At 37.7% G+C, this 20196-nt stretch overlaps 1 protein-coding gene across 4 annotated transcripts in view; it reads left to right on the top strand.

The window, feature by feature from the left end:
- The window catches only part of ASH1L (ASH1 like histone lysine methyltransferase), a 111845-nt gene that overhangs the window by 27168 nt on the left and 64481 nt on the right, over positions 1–20196 (top strand). For all 4 annotated transcript variants that reach the window (XR_004537235.1, XM_033924050.1, XM_033924049.1 and 1 more), the window contains exon 3: positions 3359–7403. Coding sequence is in view for 3 of the 4 variants with exons in the window: in XM_033924050.1 (XP_033779941.1) it covers positions 3359–7403 (4045 nt within the window). In the remaining variant the exon portion in view is untranslated. The remainder of the gene's footprint in view (positions 1–3358; positions 7404–20196) is intronic.

Here is a 20196-nt window from a genome sequence, read left to right as displayed (position 1 = left end):
CTGCTGTTCTTCCAGGGGAATTTCTAGTGTTCTTGGATCTCACAGAGGTTTCCTCCTTATTTCAATCTTCTCGGAGCATCACAGGTTTCTGCATTTCCATGTTCTGCAACAGCATTTCCAGTTTGCAGTTCTGCCTCTTGGGCCTCGTAACAGCTCCCGTACTTTCGTCTTAGTTGGTAGTTGAAGAGGTTTTCCACAAGCAGGGTGATCTGAGCCCCATCTCGGGTGTACGAAGTGTCTCTGCAAGTTCAGGAAGAGAAACTTGGCGTCCTCCCAGTTCCTGGAGTTTCTGCAGCTTCTCTTCGTCTCATGTTTCTTCTCAGGGCAAGTAGACACAACCTTCGTCATCAGATCAGAATTCTCTTCCACAGGTTCTGGGGTCTCAGGCAGCCTCCTTCCTTGGAGGCGATCCACTGGGCCAGAGTGCCCATGCACCCTTGATGTGAGTCCCTCCTGTCTTGGTGATCTCCACTGAGTTTTCCCCTTCAGATGCCTCTCCCCTGGACTGAGCCAGCTAGCAGCATTTTGAACAGAGACTTCAGGAGGTGGCTTTCAGCCAGGGCTGACTTCTTTGGATTTCTAAGACGGATGCCAGTCTGTTGTGTTTAGGGCTTACTGCAAGGCCCGCTCCATTAAGGGGCAGTGGACTTCTGGTCCGCAAATGTTGGTTGATCTATCTTCTGGAGCTTCGGGAAATTCGGGCGCCACTCACTCTCCAGCCCCTTCAGAAAGGACCAGTGGTGCAAGTTTCTTCGACGCCATGGTGGTGACATATCTATGTCATGAGGGAGTGCTATTTCTCTCGGGCCAGAAAGATTGGCGGCATTCCATTGGGTGGATGTGCATCTTCTATCTTTCTCAGCGGCCCATGGGACCGGAGTCGACAATGTTCCAGCAGTCTTCCTTGGCCGGAAGTTCCTGGTCTCAGGAACATGGTCCCACTCACAGGAGGCGTTCCGTCTGATCTTACAAGAGCTGTGGTTTGCCCCAGAGGGTCTTGGCTTTGACAGAAAACTCAAAGGCCAGGTGCTTTTTCGGTCGATGTACAGCAAGGAAGCTAGGGCCAGATGCCTTGGTTTGGCCCTGGCTGGCTCATGAGTTCCTGTATGATGTTCCCTCCATGGCCTCTGGTTGGTCGGATCACCCGCCAGACACCGACACATCCTGGCCTGGTTTCTCTAGAGGCTCCGGATTGGCCTCGCCACCCATGATATGCGGATCTCATATGTCTTCAGTTTGAAAAGACACTCCGTCTCCCTCTTCATTGATATCTTCTCCATCAGGGACAGGTGTCCATGGAAAACCCAAGGCATTTTGGTCTTATGGCATGGCTCTTGAGCACTCAGCCTTGATGAAGCACAGTTATTCAGAGGTAGTTATCTCGACTATCTTGCACTCAAAGATACCCTCTACTATGGCTTCTTCTGCCAAAGCCTGGAAGGCTTTCCCACAGTGGGATGCTAGGAATTAGATGTTCAGAGGGTCTTGCTCCTTTATTTGGAAAGGATGAATAGGCTGTTTGGTCACTTTTTTTTGTTCTCACTGCTGCGCCTCACCATGGTAGGTCGTCGTTCAAGTCCTCGATTGCTTGATGGATTAGAATGGCCATTTCTGCAATTTCTGTCACCCGCAGCAAGCAGGTGCCGATCTCACTTAAGGCACATTTGACGAGAAGTGTGGCTGTGTCGTGGGGAGAATCTTGTGTGATTCATTCTGATGAAATTTTCAGGGTGGCTTCTCGGTCCTCTCTTCATACTTTTGCCTGGTTTTACTGAATTGTGGCAGCGCATTCTAATGCTGTTTTTGGGACCTTGGGTTTGAGAGCATGCTCTTCTGTCTCTCTCCCTAACTACTGTGGTACATCACCTAGTGTATGGAATCTGGAAGGAACGTAACGGAATAGAAGATTTGGTTTATAGTCCCTGGAGGATTCCATACGACTCACCCTCTTTGTCTTAAGAACATAAGATTTGCCGTTTCTGAGTCAGACCAGTGGTCCATCATGCCCAGCAGTCCACTCATTCGGTGGCCCTTAGTTCAAGACCAGTGCCCTATTTGAGTCTAGCCTTGCATATGTTCTGTTCCAGTAGGAACTTATCCAACTTTGTCTTGAATCCCTGAAGGGTGCTTTCACTCAGTTGTTTGGAGTAGCCTGCTCCTTTCTGCCTCATTCACTCTCAGTAGCCCTTTCAGGACCAAGGGACATATTTGTCCCATAACTTTAAAATCCTATAAATTTTGATTGGGATAGTCTACAGTTCTAAATTTGATATGTACGGATTCCATATGATACTGCCTTTATGTAAACAAACTGGTTCTGACATTCATTCATTAGCGTCGTTGCCAGATTGACGAGAAGATTCACTTGCCATACTGTCCATAAGCCAGAAGTGTGATTTTTTAAATAAAAATAATGATATTTCACAAAAAAAAATCAATTTTTTGGCATCTGCAAGCCCTTTTTACCATAAAAATGTCGTCAAAACCACAAAAATTGGCCTACGATCCTTATGGTCCTGAAAGGGTTAAAGGTTCAAAGCTTTTCCAGCCAGTTGGCAGATCCTGTGGGGAGTTTCTGTGAGTATACACATTACTGAAGGCATTTCTTGGGGTGCTCGCTGCTCACTGCAGGCTAGTGATACATTGTTCCTCAATGTTTTTTCTGAGTTGCCTTTGTTCTTGTTTATTACATGTTAATATTTTGCAGAGCAAACCAGTTTATGAATTACTTCTGTTGATGGGGATCCTTCCACATACCCCCATGTCATGGATTTGTTCAGGTATATGCTTGGCTTTGGGACTTAACTGGGATTGTTTACCAACTCTCAGGCTAAGGAAGTAGAGCATATGCTCATAAAAGTTGTGGATTTCTGCAATATCCGGACTGCAGGTTGGGATTTAACACCTATGGAATCCTCCAGGGACTAACAGAAAGAAGATTATCGAAGGTATAAACCTAATCTTCCATTGCTTGGCCTGATGGCATCAATTTAATTTATTGAAGGTATAGCTTGTGTTGTAACAGATCAGATTTATCTGTTTTCAGTGTATCTTTTATCTTTGCTGTAATAATTAACTTGCAGTCTCGTTTTGTCACCTTAGTACAAGTGATAGTCATCTTCCATTAGAAATAAACATAGCTCGTGTGCCTTTAGAGAGGTCTGGCATGTTTCGGTTATATCATTGTTCAAATATTTCCCACTAAGTGATACAGAGATTTAGACAGAATTAAATATGACATGTTGTATTACTTTATGAATTGTTGTTTTTGGAATTGGCTATCACTAAAGGTCAAGAGAAATAAAGAGAGCAGGAAACTTTCTCTTTTAAAGCATTGCTTCTTTATTTTTTATTGTAGGATTCCTCAGAGCTGTACAAGAAGGTGGGAGAGGTCACTACTGTTGAATGTCATATAAAGGAAGGCACACATCGTCTTTCAGAAGGAGAGAAAAATTCCTTATTGAAGAGTTTGTCTCCTTCGCCTTCAGAAACCAGAGAACATGTCCGTTTGAGTCCTTGCAGCCTCACTAGTTGCCATGAACTTGATCCAAAGGACAGAGCTCTAGTCAGTGGAGCAAACAGTGTAACAGAAAAACTGGCTCACCTAATTTCAACCTGCCCCCCTTTGAAGTCTTCCAAGAGTAAAATGAAGAAACAAGTGGTTGGTATCTCTGCCATTCTAGTTGCCAATGGCCCAGGAGATTCAAAAACTGACTGTCTCCCTTTAGCTTCTGAGCATGTCAAGACCCCATCCAGTAAAGATCATAGTAGCAGTAGTCTTGGAAAACCAGAGATGATAGAGCTTGTGCAAGAGAACCCAAACAGCAAAATGTTGGAGAAAAATGTTGTCCAACAAAATAAAGATAACTTGTTAGAAAAGTGTTCTTTTAGAAAAGAGGTTTCCAGCACAGACAGACAGGTACTAAGTGAAGGAACATCCATCCAGCAAGATACTTGCTCCTTCATGGAAAAGACAGTTTCTAATTCATCTATGCCAGAGAGACAGTTACCAGTATATTGCACTTCACCAGATTTCAGGACAGGAGGTGCCTCTGAAGCATCAACAGTAAAGTCTCCATTCAGTGCAGTGGGAGAAGGAAACCTTCCTTCACCTTCATCAGCAGCATCTGTTAGTACTTTAAACAGGAGTCCCTCTGTAAGCTCACCTCACTCTGCTTCCAGTTCTTTACTTATAAGTCCTGCAACAGAGCTGTCAGAGTGTGTCATCGAGCACACTGGTAAAAACCTCTGCCACATATTAAATCACAGATCCAGCATTGCCTTTTTGGGAATTGGTCAAAATTTAAAAGATTTAAAATCAACTCGTGTTGATACCACATTAGTTCATCCATCTGCTGGAGCAAAACCTACTAGTGGGAAGAGAAATATGGTAGCTGAAGCCAACAGTTATGCACCGTCTAACTCTTCAGTTGTTAGCTTTGCAAATTTGCTGCGTCACAAGCAGTTAATCAAAATTGGGTCTGCAGTTAGAACAGAGAAAAAATGCCAAGGAGTCAGGAATATGAGCACTAGTTTGCAGTCAAAACCCTTAAAAAAAAGGAAAGGAAGAAAGCCAAGATGGACTAAAGTGATAACTAAAAGTGTAAATCAGCCTGCAAAGAGACCAGAATTAGTTAATCCAGAACTCTTAAAAAACAGTTCATGCAGCAGACTGTCAAACAGTAATCCTGAGCAGACTAAGGTAATAAAAAACCCAGAACAGTCATGTTTTGTGGACCATAGAGTTATCAAATCTCGATTGCCAAAACTGAGCAAATCTACTACTGGGCAGACTCTACCTTTATTCAGTCAGACTGGCAAGCAGTTTCATAAACCCTGTGGTATACAAACACAGCCTATTAATGCATGCAATTCAGATGACATTTTGGTAGATTATAAACCTAAAAGGGGGAGGCCTAGAAGTAAGGAGATGCCTCAACTGGAAGGTCCTCCAAAGAGGACTCTAAAAATCCCAGCATCTAAAGTTTTTGCAGTACAATCAAAAGAAGAGCAGGAGCCTCCAGTCCTTCAGCCAGAAGTAGAAATTCCCTCCCTTCAAGAAAGCATAACAGGTCACTTCCCCAAAAAGAGAGGAAGGCCAAAAAGGCAAATTATATCACCAGTGAAAATGAGGCCTCCCATTTTGTCTGTGGCAACTTATGTTACAGATCATATGAGCAAGATGCAATATGAAAGTGACCAGCATAAAAATGAAGATCTTTCAGAGGCAAAGGAAATTTCTAGATGTTCTGAGGAAACTTATAAAGCCAGTGACTGCAGCATTACTGATCTGGGCTCTGAACCCTACAAAAAATCTGCAAAAAGAAGCAACGGACAACTGATGAAAACCATTATTCGCAAAATAAACAAAATGAAGACTATAAAACGGAAGAAACTTTTGAGTCAGATTCTCTCCAGTGCAGTGGAACAGAGCAGTAAAGGGAAAGTGCAATCCAAAGTGCACAACACCGTCTCAACACTTGCTGCCACATTTAGTTCTAAATTAGGTCAGCAGATAAACGTCAGCAAGAAAGGAACCATTTACATAGGAAAGAGAAGAGGCAGAAAGCCCAAAGCTGCCTTAGATGGTATTTTAACTAGCAGCTCCATTGGTCATGGTATCCTAGAGAAATCTGCCCAGCAAACGGCTGAGGCTGCGCTTGGACAAGCATTTTCCCCTTTACTAACGTCGACAGCAAATAGTTCCGATGTTCTTCCTTCTCCAGTATGTTCTCAGTCCTCAGGCACAAGTGGGGGCCAGAGTCCTGTCAGCAGTGATGCAGGATTCATTGAGCCCAGTTCGGTGCCATATTTACACATGCACTCCAGGCAAGGAACTGTAGTCCAGACGCTTGCAATGAGGAAGGCTTCAAAAGGGAGAAGGCAATTGTCTCCTCCTACTTTGCTACCAAATTCTCCTTCTCACCTGAGTGAACTGACCTCACTTAAGGAAGCAACTCCTTCACCAATAAGCGAGTCCCATAGTGATGAAACCATTCCCAGTGACAGCGGAATAGGCACTGATAATAATAGCACATCAGATCGAGCTGAAAAATTCTGCGGGCAGAAGAAGAGAAGGCACTCCTTTGAGCATGTTTCGCTCCTTCCACCTGAAACTTCAGCAGTTCTAAGCAGCCTGAAGGAAAAACACAAACACAAATGTAAGCGCAGAAGTCATGATTACCTCAGTTACGATAAAATTAAGAGACAGAAACGGAAACGGAAAAAGAAGTATCCACAACTGCGAAGTAGGCAGGACCCTGACTTTCTGGCTGAACTGGAGGAATTAATCAGTCGTTTGAGTGAGATTAGAATAACCCACAGGAGCCGCCACTTTATTTCCCGGGACTTGTTGCCTACTATTTTCCGAATAAATTTCAATAGTTTTTATACCCATCCTACATTCCCTTTAGATCCTTTGCACTACATTCGAAAACCCGACTTGAAGAAAAAGAGAGGCAGACCACCCAAAATGCGGGAGACAATGACAGAAATGCCATTTATGCATAGTCTTAGTTTTCCTCTTTCTGGTACCGGCTTCTATCCATCCTATGGCATGCCTTATTCTCCTTCTCCCCTTGCTGCTGCTCCTATAGGACTCAGCTATTATGGACGATACCCACCTACTCTCTATCCACCACCTCCATCTCCTCCTTTTACTACTCCACTGCCACATCCCTCTTATATGCACACTGGCCATTTACTGCTCAATCCTGCCAAATACCACAAGAAGAAGCATAAACTGCTGCGTCAGGAGGCTTTCCTCACAACAAGTAGGACTCCACTCCTCTCCATGAGCACTTATCCCAGTGTTCCTCCAGAAGTGGCTTATAGCTGGATGGTAGAACATAAACACAGACATCGCCACAAGCACAGAGAACACCGATCTTCAGAACAGGCCCAGGTCTCCATGGATAGCCTCACTGCAAATAGCTCATCGAGAACTGTGCTTGAGTCTCTAAAACGTTACAGATTTGGAAAGGAGGGTGTAAGTGAAAGGTACAAACATAAAGAAACACGCAGATGTCATATGACTTGCCCTCATCTGTCTCCTACAAAGGGCTTGTTAGGCAAAGATGAACAGTGGATCAGGAGAGATTCTTCTGAGTCAAGTTCACTAGCATTGGGATTGCAGTCACCGCTACAAATAGACTGTTCTGATAACAACCCTGGTTTGTCCTTAGGAGGATTTACTCCTAGCTCTGAACCAGTCAGCAGTGATGAACACACAAATCTGTTTACAAGTGCAATAGGAAACTGCAGGGTCACCAGCTCTTCAGGTAATGGACGTAAAAAGTTAACAGACAGTCCTGGACTCTTCACTGCTCAAGACACCTTATCAGGCCAATTACTAAGAAAGGAGCAGTTTCCTTCTGGAGAAAAGATGACATCAAATCTGGCAGGTAGGAAAGCTCTTTGAAACTTTATGTAGCTTTCTGCACTTTATTCATACATTCATTCTAACATGTTCTTATATGCAATGTTAAAGGAGTAAACGTCACATACTCAAAATGCTAGGTGTCAACATGGGGCCTGGATTGACAGATTGATAGCTCTTTCTCGATTCTGTGGGTGGTGGTGCATGGCCGTTCTGAGTTGGTGGACTGATTTGTCTGGTTAATTCCAATAATGAATGAGACTTCTTCATGCTAACTAGTCACGTGACCCCCGGCAGTCAGCTTCCAACTTCTTAGAGGGACAAGTGGCGTTCAGCCACACGAGATGCCAGAGAATGTGGTGAAATCAGTTAGCGGGGTTTAAAAAAGGTTTGGATAATTTACTAAAAGAGAAGTCCATTATTGAAATGACTTGGGGAAATCCACTGCTTTTTCCTAGGATAAGCAGCATAGAATCTGTTTTGTGATCTAGCTAGGTGCTTGGGACCTGGGTTGACCACTGTTGAAAACAGGATACTGGGCTTGATGGACCTTTGGTCTGTCCAAGTATGGCAATTCTTATGTCTCTATTAACCACCTGGGTAAAAGCAAGAGACCTGCTGGGCAATAGGTTTGTGAGCCTGGGGTGTTGGAGCACTCGGCAGTGTTCACATGTCCCAGCCCTTCTCATAGTAATGGTGATGTATCCCTGCTCTAATGCTTCTGATGACAGGGAGAACCTTTTTAAATAAGGTGGTTTATTAATGCACCTTTTACAGCCACCAGAAACTTTCAATTTGCTGCCCATTGAAAGCCCGTATATTTGAAGCAAAAGTATTCCTTTCTAGCGAACAAGAAAGAGCTCTAGTAATGTGCTGCGAGACTGCTTTCAGCATGTATGAATGAGTGCCAATATCAAGAACTATCTTTTCCATTTTGAGCTAGACATTTAAAAATTGGTTTTGCACTGGAAAGCCTTACTTTTTTGTAGGCTGCCCTTCGTTGGGAGGTCGTTAACTCATGGGTATGGGTTAAAAATCATAGAGATCAAAAAAAAGTCTAGTTATTAAAAGTTTTTAAAAGTCTATGTCTAGTTATTTTTAAAAAAGCTTTAAAGAAAACATTGTATGATAATGCCTAATTTGATAATAACACAAACATTATTAGAAATATAGATTGGAGATTTTTTTTTTTTTAGATCTAGATAGCAGTTTATTTCATTATCCCAGGACAAGCAAGCAGTATATTCTCACATGTGGGTAACGTCCACAGAGCCCCGGTTCGGACAGCTTTAAAAGTGTATAGCCACTTCAAGATTTTGAAAAAGTTTGCGAACTGCCCACACCACACATGCGTGAGTGCCTTCCCACCCAACCCCAACTCACAGCTCCTCATTTCTTAGTTTTCTGCGGAGCTAAGAAGTCAAGTTCCTGAACACTGTTCAGATTTTAATGTATTTGCCTTCCCACTCACGTGTTTTTCTTCTTAATTTTTTCTTTTGTTAAAAAAAGTTCTTAACTTTTTTTTTTTCTCCCTTTCAGGGGTTTTCCTTTTTTCCTCGCGGGCTCTTCCCATTGCCATATTTTTCCTCATTTTTTCTCCCTTTCGGGAGTTTTCCCTTTTTCCTCACATGCTTTGCCTTCCATCAATCTCGGCCAGACATATGATGGTTCTACTAGGTCACATGGCTTCCACAGTAAATGTGACTCACTAGCAAAATATAGAGCACACTGGATCAGATCAAATCCCTCCTTTCTAACTACAACCGCAACTTGCTATTGAGACTCACCTCAGGACGCCACAGTGGACTCTTACATCTCGATGTGCTCAAGCCCTCGACTTGTTATCTCAACAGATTACAGTAACTTCATCGCTTCGTCAATCTGTGCTGTGGTGGATGAACTTTTCCAATCTTTCCAGAGGGCTGTTGCTTCACACACCTCAACATCAGAAAATTCTGACCACAGACTCGTCCACTTAAGCCTGGGGGGCCCATCTCGATTGTCTTTGTATCCAAGGTTGTTGGTCTACTCTAGAAGCAGAAGTTTCATATTAATCTCTTGGAACTCAAAGCCATCTAACAAGTTGCCAAGTTTATTTACAGTTTGATATACCGACCATCAAACAAATATCTGGACGGTTTACAACTGCTAAAATTGGAGATTTAAAAAAGAAATAAAAGTAAAATTGGGCAATATAATGAATAGGACAATGCAAACATGAAATGCTAAAGCGCGCTGCACACACGTTTCACTTGTTTGGTGTGTGCAGCGCGCTTTAGCATTTCATGTTTGCATTGTGATCTATTCATATCCACATCATACAGATAACGTTTTGATTTATAAAGGGTCCTGAGGCAGGCCGTAGAGGCTGAAACATGTGCGTGTCGAGCCACCGCACAAAACTTTGTGATTTGACAAATAAAATTACACACCAACATTATTTTGGAACTCTACTGTTGTTTGTTGGTTCTAAGCTAATATTAGAAGCATCCAGAAAACCAGCTACACAGCAGTGTTACAAGCAAAAATGGACATGGGTTTCCGTGTTGTGTACTCTCCCTCAGTATGATGCTACTTCCAGTTTTGGAGTACCTTCTACGATTGTCCAACTCATGTCTCAAAACCACTTTGATTATAATTCATCTCGGTGCTATCAATGCTTTTCATAGGCCAATTTAGACAAGATTGCCACCATATCCATGTATGCCCATAGAGACATATCCATTAAAAATAATCCCAGACTCATAGAGACATGTCTGTCTGGAATAATTCCAAACTCATCCATCCTCCCTTTCAAGGGTAACGGTCAGGGCAGAGCAGCTCACATCCTGGAGATGAATGCTTGGATATGTGGATGGTATCATCGAGAGCGTTTTGGACCTTGGGATGATCTTTCAAGGACTGCTGCGCAAGGATGGTGTGCATCTATCAAAGAAGGGAAGAATCCTGTCTGCATCACCGGTACTAAGGAAAAGTGCTTCAGGTGTTTAGGCACTTCATTGTGGCAAGGATACGTAACGGTATGGGCGAACAAATATGCATTTCTAGTTCCAACCAAGTTGCGGTTGTAGTTAGAAAGGAGGGATTTGATCTGATCCAGTGTGCTCTATATTTTGCTAGTGAGGCTAAATGTTAAAGATAAAAACCAGGAAGATTAACTCCACCATTTACTTTGGAAGCTTTTATTTTGTGTATGGAAATTCTGTGTCTCTTATTGCTCCATATAAAGAACCAATATAAAGTCAATTGCCTGCTTGTGAGGCGTCCACATCGGGGCTCCGTTGGATTACGTCACCCACTAGTGAGAATACCTGCCTTCTTGTCCTGGGATAAACATTGCTTCTGGTCTGGGTTGTCTTGCATTACAGTGATTTTTAGAAAACTGAAAGACCTGAATGTTTACTGTTCTGTTACCTTGTGTTTAGCTGCCTCATGTGCTCTAAATTTGAACATCTAAATGTTAGTAGAGGGTTAAATTGTGAATATGAGTAGTGGAGACTTGATTATGGTGGATACTGCAGTTCTGGGAATTTCCTGAGAAATTCCATTACAGTGAACTGTCTGACTTTGGCTTTATGAGAAGCAGCCTAATTAGAAGAAAAGCAGAGACATTTCAAGTTAGAAACCACTGGTGCAGGCTTTGAATCACTTTCCATCTCATGGTGCATTTAATTGGTGAGTCAGATTAAATGTATCACTTTCAGTAAGTGTATTTGCCTCCAATTGGAAACAGCTGGTTTTATGGTAGAACTAGCTCTCCTCCCACCTCCACCTCCGTTTCTGCCTCATTCATATATTTTCATTGGTATACATTAACTCTTGCTATTCAAAAGCATTATACTTCAAAACTGAGACCTTATCTCTTCATTTTTGCCATTTTGGCTTTTATATCCAATCTTTAGTTTTATTTACTGATTCATCCCTCATAAAAAGGGCTTGACTCCGTTAACACAATTTCCTAAATTCAACTAGAGAGTAAAGAGAAATTCTACTCCAAATATTAACTTGGAACAGAAGAATTGATCAGAGATTTTTTGAAATGAGTGTTTAACATTTTCCGAAAAGTTGATAATTGAGATGCCAAATTATGATTCATTGTGCGTCTCAAAAATACATGAGAAAAATATGTTTGCAGTTTTGCCTAGTATGGTGGAAGAATCTGAAAACCTGTCTTGCTATAAAGATGTGTTAAAATCTAATATGAATTCTTCTAGCACAAGGAGGACATCACATTTAGGAGATGTCATCGAACAGAGCCCAGTGTTCATTAATGTAATATACAGTACTTGTATTGCCAGACTTTGCTTGTTTAGAACAGTCACTAAACTCTTGCAGCGTCGGAGAGAGAATAATAATAATAATAACAGTTTATATACCGCAGGACTCTGAAGTTCTATGCGGTATACAATGATTAAAAGGTATTACAGATTGAGTGGAATAAACAAAGTTCAGAGTTAGTGAATAACAGTTCTAAAGATCATTTGTTGAGGACTAAGATTGTATAGGTCAGTTACCTAAGAACTTAAGGAACAGATGTGTTTTTAGGTGTTTCCTGAATTCCCTATAAATAGTAGGCACGAGCAGTTGTTCCAGGTCTTTACCCCATAATGCTGCTTGATGTGAGAAAAGATGTTGGTGATGACTTTTAAATTTACAACCTCTAACCGGTGGAGAAACAAAGTTCGGATGTGAACTTCTCCTATGTCTGTTGGTTGTGAAAGAGAAAAGGTCTGTTATATATTTAGGAGCTAAGCCGTAAAGTACCTTGAAGCAAAAACAACCAAACTTGAACTTCACAAGTGACTCCATCGGCAGCCAGTATAGAAGTCGATAGGAAGGTGTTACACGATCAAACTTCTTCAGTCCACAAAGTAGCCTAACCGCTGCATTTTGTACCAGTTGCAATCGCTCCATATTCTTCTGGGAGAGTGCCAAGTAGGCGATGTTACAATAATCGAGTTGACTCAGTATGAGGGATTGTACCAGAATTCTAAATGATGAGACATCAAAGTAAGCTCTGATGGACCGAAGCTTCCAGAGGGTGAGAAAGATCTTTCTAATCAAGGAGTCTACCTGGTCTTTCATGGTCAGACTCTGGTCCAATGTTACTTCCAATACCTTCATGGTGAGTTGAATGGAATGACTAAGGTTATTGATGCACAGTGATGCTTTAGTGTCAAGTGGGTGTGGCGATGCTATAAAAAATTTTGTTTTCTCTAAGTTTAGTCCGATTTAGTAGCTCCATCCGATTTAGTACCTCTGTTGCTTTGGGGGTGACTTCTGAGATAGAGGTATTGAATGGGATAATTATCATGAAGTCATCAGCGTAGCTAAATAGTTTTATCCCCAGCTGGGATAGTTGTGCACCCAGTGAGGACATGCAACCATTGAAGAGCAGAAGGGATAATGGTGACCCCTGTGGCCAGATGAATTGCTCCATGTATCAGAGAGATCGTAATTGAAACGGACTTGGTAGGTGCGGGATATAAGGAAACCTCAAAACCAGTTTAATACCTCTCCTCTGATTCCAATTGCATTTAGGCATTGTAACAGTTTCCCATGGTCCACCAAGTCAAAGGCAGAGCTCATGTCAAATTGCATGATCAGGGCGTTGAGGCCCTTACTAAACAAGTAGCGCAAATTATCCAGGATAGCTGCAATTACTGTCTCAGTGCTAAACAGAGGCCTAAAACCAGATTGAGTTTCATGCAAAAGAGAGAACTGTTTGAGATATTCCATCAGTTGGGTGTGTACCAATCCTTCCATGATTTTCACAATGAATGGAATGGATGCTACTGGTCTATAGTTGGTTACTGATGTTGATGATTCTTTACGATTTTTTGGAATTGGGGTTATTATGATATGACCATTATTAGTGAGGAATTTTCCATTGGTTAGGTTATTGGTTAAATAATTCAACAGTGATAGTTTAAAGTCTAATGGAGCTGTTTTCATAATTTCTGAGGGACATGAGTCCAGGACACAGTATGATTTAGAGTATTAGTTATATAACTTGATATAGTTATTCCATTCAAAATTGTGGAAGGAACTCCAAATCATGTCCGCTGGTATTTCATTTCCATGTATATCAGTTGATTGATGTTCGCATGCGAGAAGAACCATCGGCTCAGTTGTGATGATATGACACGTGTATACTGGATGTACTTGTATTGCAAGACATTGCTTGTTTATCAAGTTAAAATTTAATCAAATGTTTTGCTTGTCTTACTTGCAATCCAAGTTTTACTGTGTTTACTTACTTAAAGGTGGAATAGAAAACCTGATTAACCTAACATGCAAACACTCCTGAATAACATAACATATGCAGATTGGATTATTTACTTACTGTACTGTGACTATTCATATGACTTATATACTCTAAGTTATTATAACCAACATTGAAATCAACGCAATCAACTACCCCATATAAGCCATCCTAAAATTACTAGGAATAACAATCGACAGATGCTGCACCATGCAATCGCAAATCAATAAAACAATACAAAAATCATTCTCAGTCATCAGAAACTTAAGACAAGTTCAGAAATTCTTTGAGAAAACACAATTCTAGCTCATAGTTCAGTCCCTAATACTAGGCCTACTTGACTACTGTAACATCCTCTATCTCCCCTGCCCTGCAGCTATAACAAAACAACTACAAACTATCCAAAAAACACAGCACTAAGACTCATCTACTCATTGAAGAAACATGACCATATTACAGAAGCATTTCTCAAATCGCATTGGCTTCCAATCCCAGCAAGAATACAATTTAAATTCTACTATCTACTATTTAAGACTTTATACGGAGACAGTCCAAACTACCTGAATAACCGCTTCATCCACAACACCTCAACCAGACATAGGAAAACTCACACCCCATTCTCATATCCCCCAGTTAAGAAGGTCAGACGGAAAAAACTATATGATGGCCTCCTAGCCACTCAAGCAGCCAAACTAAACAACCAAATCGCCAATCTACTGACGGCATCCCTCAACTACAAGACTTTTAGAAAAGAAATAAAGACCATACTCTTCAAGAAATCCCTGAAAAGGGGGCGTGGCTTGGAGCGCGCACGATATGGCAGCCTAACTGCAGCGCTCCCGTATCCAGGCAACAAACGGAACAAAAATAATATTTCTACTTTTTCAAATCGCGATTAAAAACACTTAAAACAACGTCGGAGATGGCGAATATGAAGCAGGGGAAAGCTGAAAAACCCTCGACATCAGGTATCTCAGCAAAAAGAACAAAAGTTACTCCCCTGTCACCATCGAGTGTCCCGTTCCCGATGGAGACTGAAGAACTCACTGAAAAGGCTGATATAATGACTGAACTATATAAAATAAAACTGATGCTGACTGAAAACTCCAATAAAATATCTGAAGTAAAAGAAGAGCTCCTTAACATGAAACAAGAAATCCAAACTGAGAGACTGAGAATGACTGTGCTGGAAGAAAAAGTGGAGAGGTTTGAATCTTTCACAAAGGAATATGACAATGATAAAAAAGAAATAGCAGCTTTAAAAAATCAAATGGTGGACATGGAAAACCGAGGAAAAAGGAAGAACATCAGAATTTTGGGGCTGGCTGAAAATATTGAAGGAGAAGATCCAGTACAATTCCTGGAAAATCTGTTACCTAAACTGCTTCAGCTCAATTCAAAATGGCCGTTAGAAATTGAAAGAGCCCACAGAATCCCCACAAGAAAGCCTGTAAACCAGGCTGCTCCAAGACCTTTGATATTCAAGGTGCTACGGTATCAACAAGCTCAAGAAATATTAAAAATGGCAAAAGCAAATAAAAACTTGAATTATAAAGGATCAAAACTTATTTTAGTACCGGATTTTGCTAAATATACTGCTAACATAAGAAAACAATTCCTCACATACAGACAGCAGCTGAAGGAAAAAGGATACATATATGGTCTATATTATCCATCCACTATGAGAATATCCAGTGGAAATAAATCCATATATTTTCAAGACCCGGCAAAGCTGAAAGAATTTCTGGCACAAAAAGATCCTAAGTTTATATAAAAAACAGAACAATTCAGCTGAAGAAAGAAGAAAGAAGAAAGAAGAATGAAGATGGAAAAAAAGGAAAATAAAGAAGATTATTAAAAAAAAAAAAAAAAAAAAAAAAAAAAATATTTTTTAAGACATAAGAAATGTTATTAACTGGAAATAGTATTTATTGGAATAATGGATGCAATAATATAATAATATTTAAAAATCAGCATCCAATATTATTAATTATTATTATATTAAAAAAAAAAAAAAAAAAAAAATATATAAAAATATTTATTATCAAAATATAAATAAAAAATTATATATAAAATACAAGTTTTAATCAAATTAGATAATACATTTAATTATATAGCATATTAAATTATTAAGATTAAGTAATAATAAATGAGTAACAAAGAAATTATCATTAAATATTGAAAAAAAAATTTTGTAATTGTTATATTGAGAATAAGATTTAATAATGAAATATATTAATTTATTATAAAATCAATATTTTAACTCTGTATAAGGAAATTATAATTTTAAGAAATATATATAAGAAAAATAATTGATTATTTACAGAAATAATTAACAAAATAGATGTCTAATAAATATTTTATTTTATTTAATTATTCAGTCATAATAACTTATTATGATAAATAAGAAAATAAGTAAATGAATGATAGATATTTAATAAAATATGAATTTATTATAAAACTTATGTATTGACATAAAATGTATATTTTAATCAATTATTCATTCAAATTAATTTATTATGAAAATGATTTATGAAAATGATTGAAACACATTATTATTAAGATTCATATTATATATTTATATTAAAAATGGATATACTTAATTTATATGAAGATATATAGAGATATATATAGAGAATAAGAGCTACATTTGAAATATGTTTATCTATTAAGAATATTATATTATATGTATGCATATTGAATATAATTTATGATTCAAATATATATAAATTTCATATATTTATAAAATTTTATAGATTAAATGAATATAATTTTTAAGAATATAAGGGTAGAAATATAAAGAATGTATTGAATTCAAAAATATGTTTTTAAATAATATAATGAATTATTAGTTGCCTGGAGATGGAGTTGTAGGTTTTGCATGACCAATGCGTGTTCCAAATCAGAATAAGATAAAGGGTGGGAGGGGAGGGAAATTAATGGGTGGGATAGGGGATAAATTTTTAATGAATGTGCTAGGAACTAATCATATAAATAATCATAGAATAGTGGATAAATATTGGATAAATATAATTATTAATTAGATGGATCTAAAAATGTATTCACTGAATGTCAATGGTTTAAATCATCCTATTAAGAAGAAGAAATTGTTATCGTTCCTTAAAAATCAAAATGCGGACATTTACTTTATTCAAGAAACTCATCTATCGGAAATTGAATCAAAAAAATTATCTGGAGGTTTTATTTCTAAATGTTTATTTGCACCGGCTTTAAAGAAAAAGGCTGGAGTGGCTGTTTTAATAAATAAAAAATGTAATGCAGATTTTAAATTAATTAATTATGATCCCTTAGGAAGATGGGTACATGTCGAAATGGTTCTGGGAAATACTACCCTGAATTTATTCAATTTATATGCTCCTAATACGAATCAAATGGAGTTTTTTAAACAAATTCAACAGTTGCTTTTACCACTGGCTACATCTAATTTAATAGTAGCAGGGGATTTCAATGCTGTAATGGATCCGATATTGGATAAAAAACCAAGTAAAGTTATAAAATCATTAGGCTTAGATAATTTGATACTATCTTGTGATTTAGTAGATATATGGCGAATTCTTCATTTTAATGATCAGGAATTTTCTTTTTGTTCTCAGGTCCATAAATCTTTTTCACGAATTGATTATATATTTGTTTCTAATAATATAGCGCAGCGTGTCTTAAAAGCAGCAATTGATTCCATTATAATTTCAGATCATGCTGGTGTGTGGATTAATCTTCAAAATTATGATGTTGAAAATTTTGATTTAATTTGGAGATTTAATAATGATTTATTAGCGGATTCAAAATTTCTTGAAGACTTTAAAATAAAAATGCAAGAATTCTTTCAATTTAATGAATCAGATGATATTAATGCTGAGATCTTATGGGATGCTTTTAAAGCAACTATGAGAGGAAATATTATTTCATATTCAACATTTATTAACAAACAAAAAAAAAAAACAATTTATTGAGATGGGAAAGCAAATTAAATTATTAGAAAATAAATTAATTGAGAAATGGGAAAATAATACATTACAAGAATTATTAAAATTAAAAGTTAAATACAATGAAATTTCTTCTCAAATTGTGAGAAAAGACATTTTCAACAAACAAGTACAATATTATGGAAATTCAAATAAAGCGGGGAAATTATTAGCAAACTTTCTAAAAGCAAAGAAAAGAAAATCTAAGATTATTGCAATTAAAGATACACAAGGTAATACACATACCAACACAAAAGATATTATAACACAATTTCTTGATTTTTATAAAGAATTATATACTTCCAATTCTTATAAAAATAAAGAACAAGACGGATTAACTTTCTTAAATTCATATATTGGACCAAATATTCCAGATCATATAAAAGGAAGTTTAGAAGAACCTATATCTTTAAAAGAATTAGAAACAGCATTGAAGTCTCTTAGAGTTGGATCCGCTCCAGGTGGAGATGGGTATACTGTTGAATTTTATAAATTTTTCCAAAATATTATATTACCACATCTGTTAAATCTATATCAATATCAATTAAAGAATGAAAAAATTTCTGGTACTATGGCAGAATCGATAATTATAGTCTTACCAAAACCAAACAAAGATCCTACTCTGGTATCAAATTACAGGCCTATTTCATTATTGAATGTGGATAATAAATTAATGGCTAAAGTATTAGCATTAAGATTGGCAAAAGCTCTCCCTTTCATTATTGATGTACATCAAACAGGATTTATTGCTAAAAGACACTCATCAAATAATACTAGATTAGCATTCCACTCATTAAATTTAGCAAAAAATATAAATGATCCAGCTTTTTTAATATCTTTAGATGCAGAAAAAGCTTTTGACAGAGTGGAATGGAATTTTATATACCAAGCTTTACAATGGTTTGGTATAGGATCCGGTTTTATTGAAATGATTCAGACATTGTATAGCTCTCCTGGAGCAAGATTATATATTAATAATAATTTATCAAATAGATTTAACTTGCATAGGGGAGTTAGACAGGGATGCCCTCTGTCTCCTTTACTTTTTGATATTGTCCTAGAACCTTTATTAATTGCAATAAACAAAACTAAGGAGATAGAGGGAATATCATTTACCAGTTTTGAATTTAAATTATCTGCATATGCAGATGATATATTATTATATTTAAGAAAACCGGAAACTACTATTCCATGTATACTAAATTTAATAGAAAAATATGGTACTTTTTCTGGATATAAAATTAATTGGAATAAATCTGAAATTCTCCCAATAAATGTTCATTGTACCAAAGGATTATTTGACCCATATTCATTTATTTGGAAAGAGGATGGTATAAAATACTTAGGAATTATGATCAAAAATACAATAGAAGACACAATCAAAGAGAATGAAAAACTTTTATTAAAAAAAATAACAGAAATGTGTGAGCAATGGAATCCATTACATCTTTCTTGGTGGGGAAGAATTCAAACAATTAAAATGATGATATTGCCTGTGGTTTGTTACCAAATGAGTATGATTCCAATATTTTTTCAGGGGTCATTTTATAAAAAACTTAATAATATTCTTACAAAATTTGTTTGGTGTGGGAAAAGACCAAGAATCGCTTTAGTATCATTACAAAGACCAATTGTGGAAGGGGGGGTAAATTTTCCAAATTTTTATAGGTATCATCAAGCCTATATCTTAAGACAGGGTATGTATTGGATCCTCCCAGACCTTTTAGAAAATGTACCAGATTGGCTATATTTAGAATGGCGGCTCCTGTTCCCTTTATATCCAGAACAATTAATAACCATAACAATGCCTAAAAAATACAAAGACCACAGAATTTTATTTGACACTTGGAAAACATTGAGATATATCAGTAATCTATCACCAGAACCTATTATTAAATCTCTAACTCAATCAATATGGATAAACTCCAGGATCAGAATTGGCGGAAATAAAATCGTCTGGAAACAATGGATAAATGCAGGAATAAGAACATTGAATGATGTCATATCAGAAGGATCACTGCTTAGTTTTTCACAATTGCAAAACAAATTTGGTTTAAATAAAACACAATATTTTAAATGGATGCAATTGAAGCAGGCCATTCAGGTAGGGTTCCCTGAATGGAAAAATCTAAATAATCAATATAGCCTACAGGTTCTATGTTTCCAGACGGATTTTTTGGGTCACCAAGCCGCAAAATGGTACAAATTGATATACGGATTTTTAAATAAAAAAAAGAAAACAGGTCTTAGAGATATTTGGAGTATTGAGATTGGACAGAAAATTTCTGAATCTCAATGGCCAAGATTTTGGTCCTGGAGATTAAGATCTACAAGGTCAGCATCTATGAATCAAACATGGTTGTTCTTATTACATAGAGTGTTCTGGACCCCAAAGCGCCTGCAAAAAATAGATAGTACTAGATCTAATAGATGCTGGCATTGTAAATTAGAAATAGGGACGTTAGATCATTTAATCTTTTTCTGTCCCTATGTAAATGCTTTTTGGAATTCAATTTGGCCCCAAATTAATAAATTACTAGAAAATCATGTAGGACTCTCATATGACACCA

Source organism: Geotrypetes seraphini, chromosome 16 (genome assembly GCF_902459505.1).
Source record: "Geotrypetes seraphini chromosome 16, aGeoSer1.1, whole genome shotgun sequence".
Lineage (NCBI taxonomy): Eukaryota > Metazoa > Chordata > Amphibia > Gymnophiona > Dermophiidae > Geotrypetes > Geotrypetes seraphini.
This window is presented reverse-complemented; position numbering and strand designations above follow the sequence as displayed.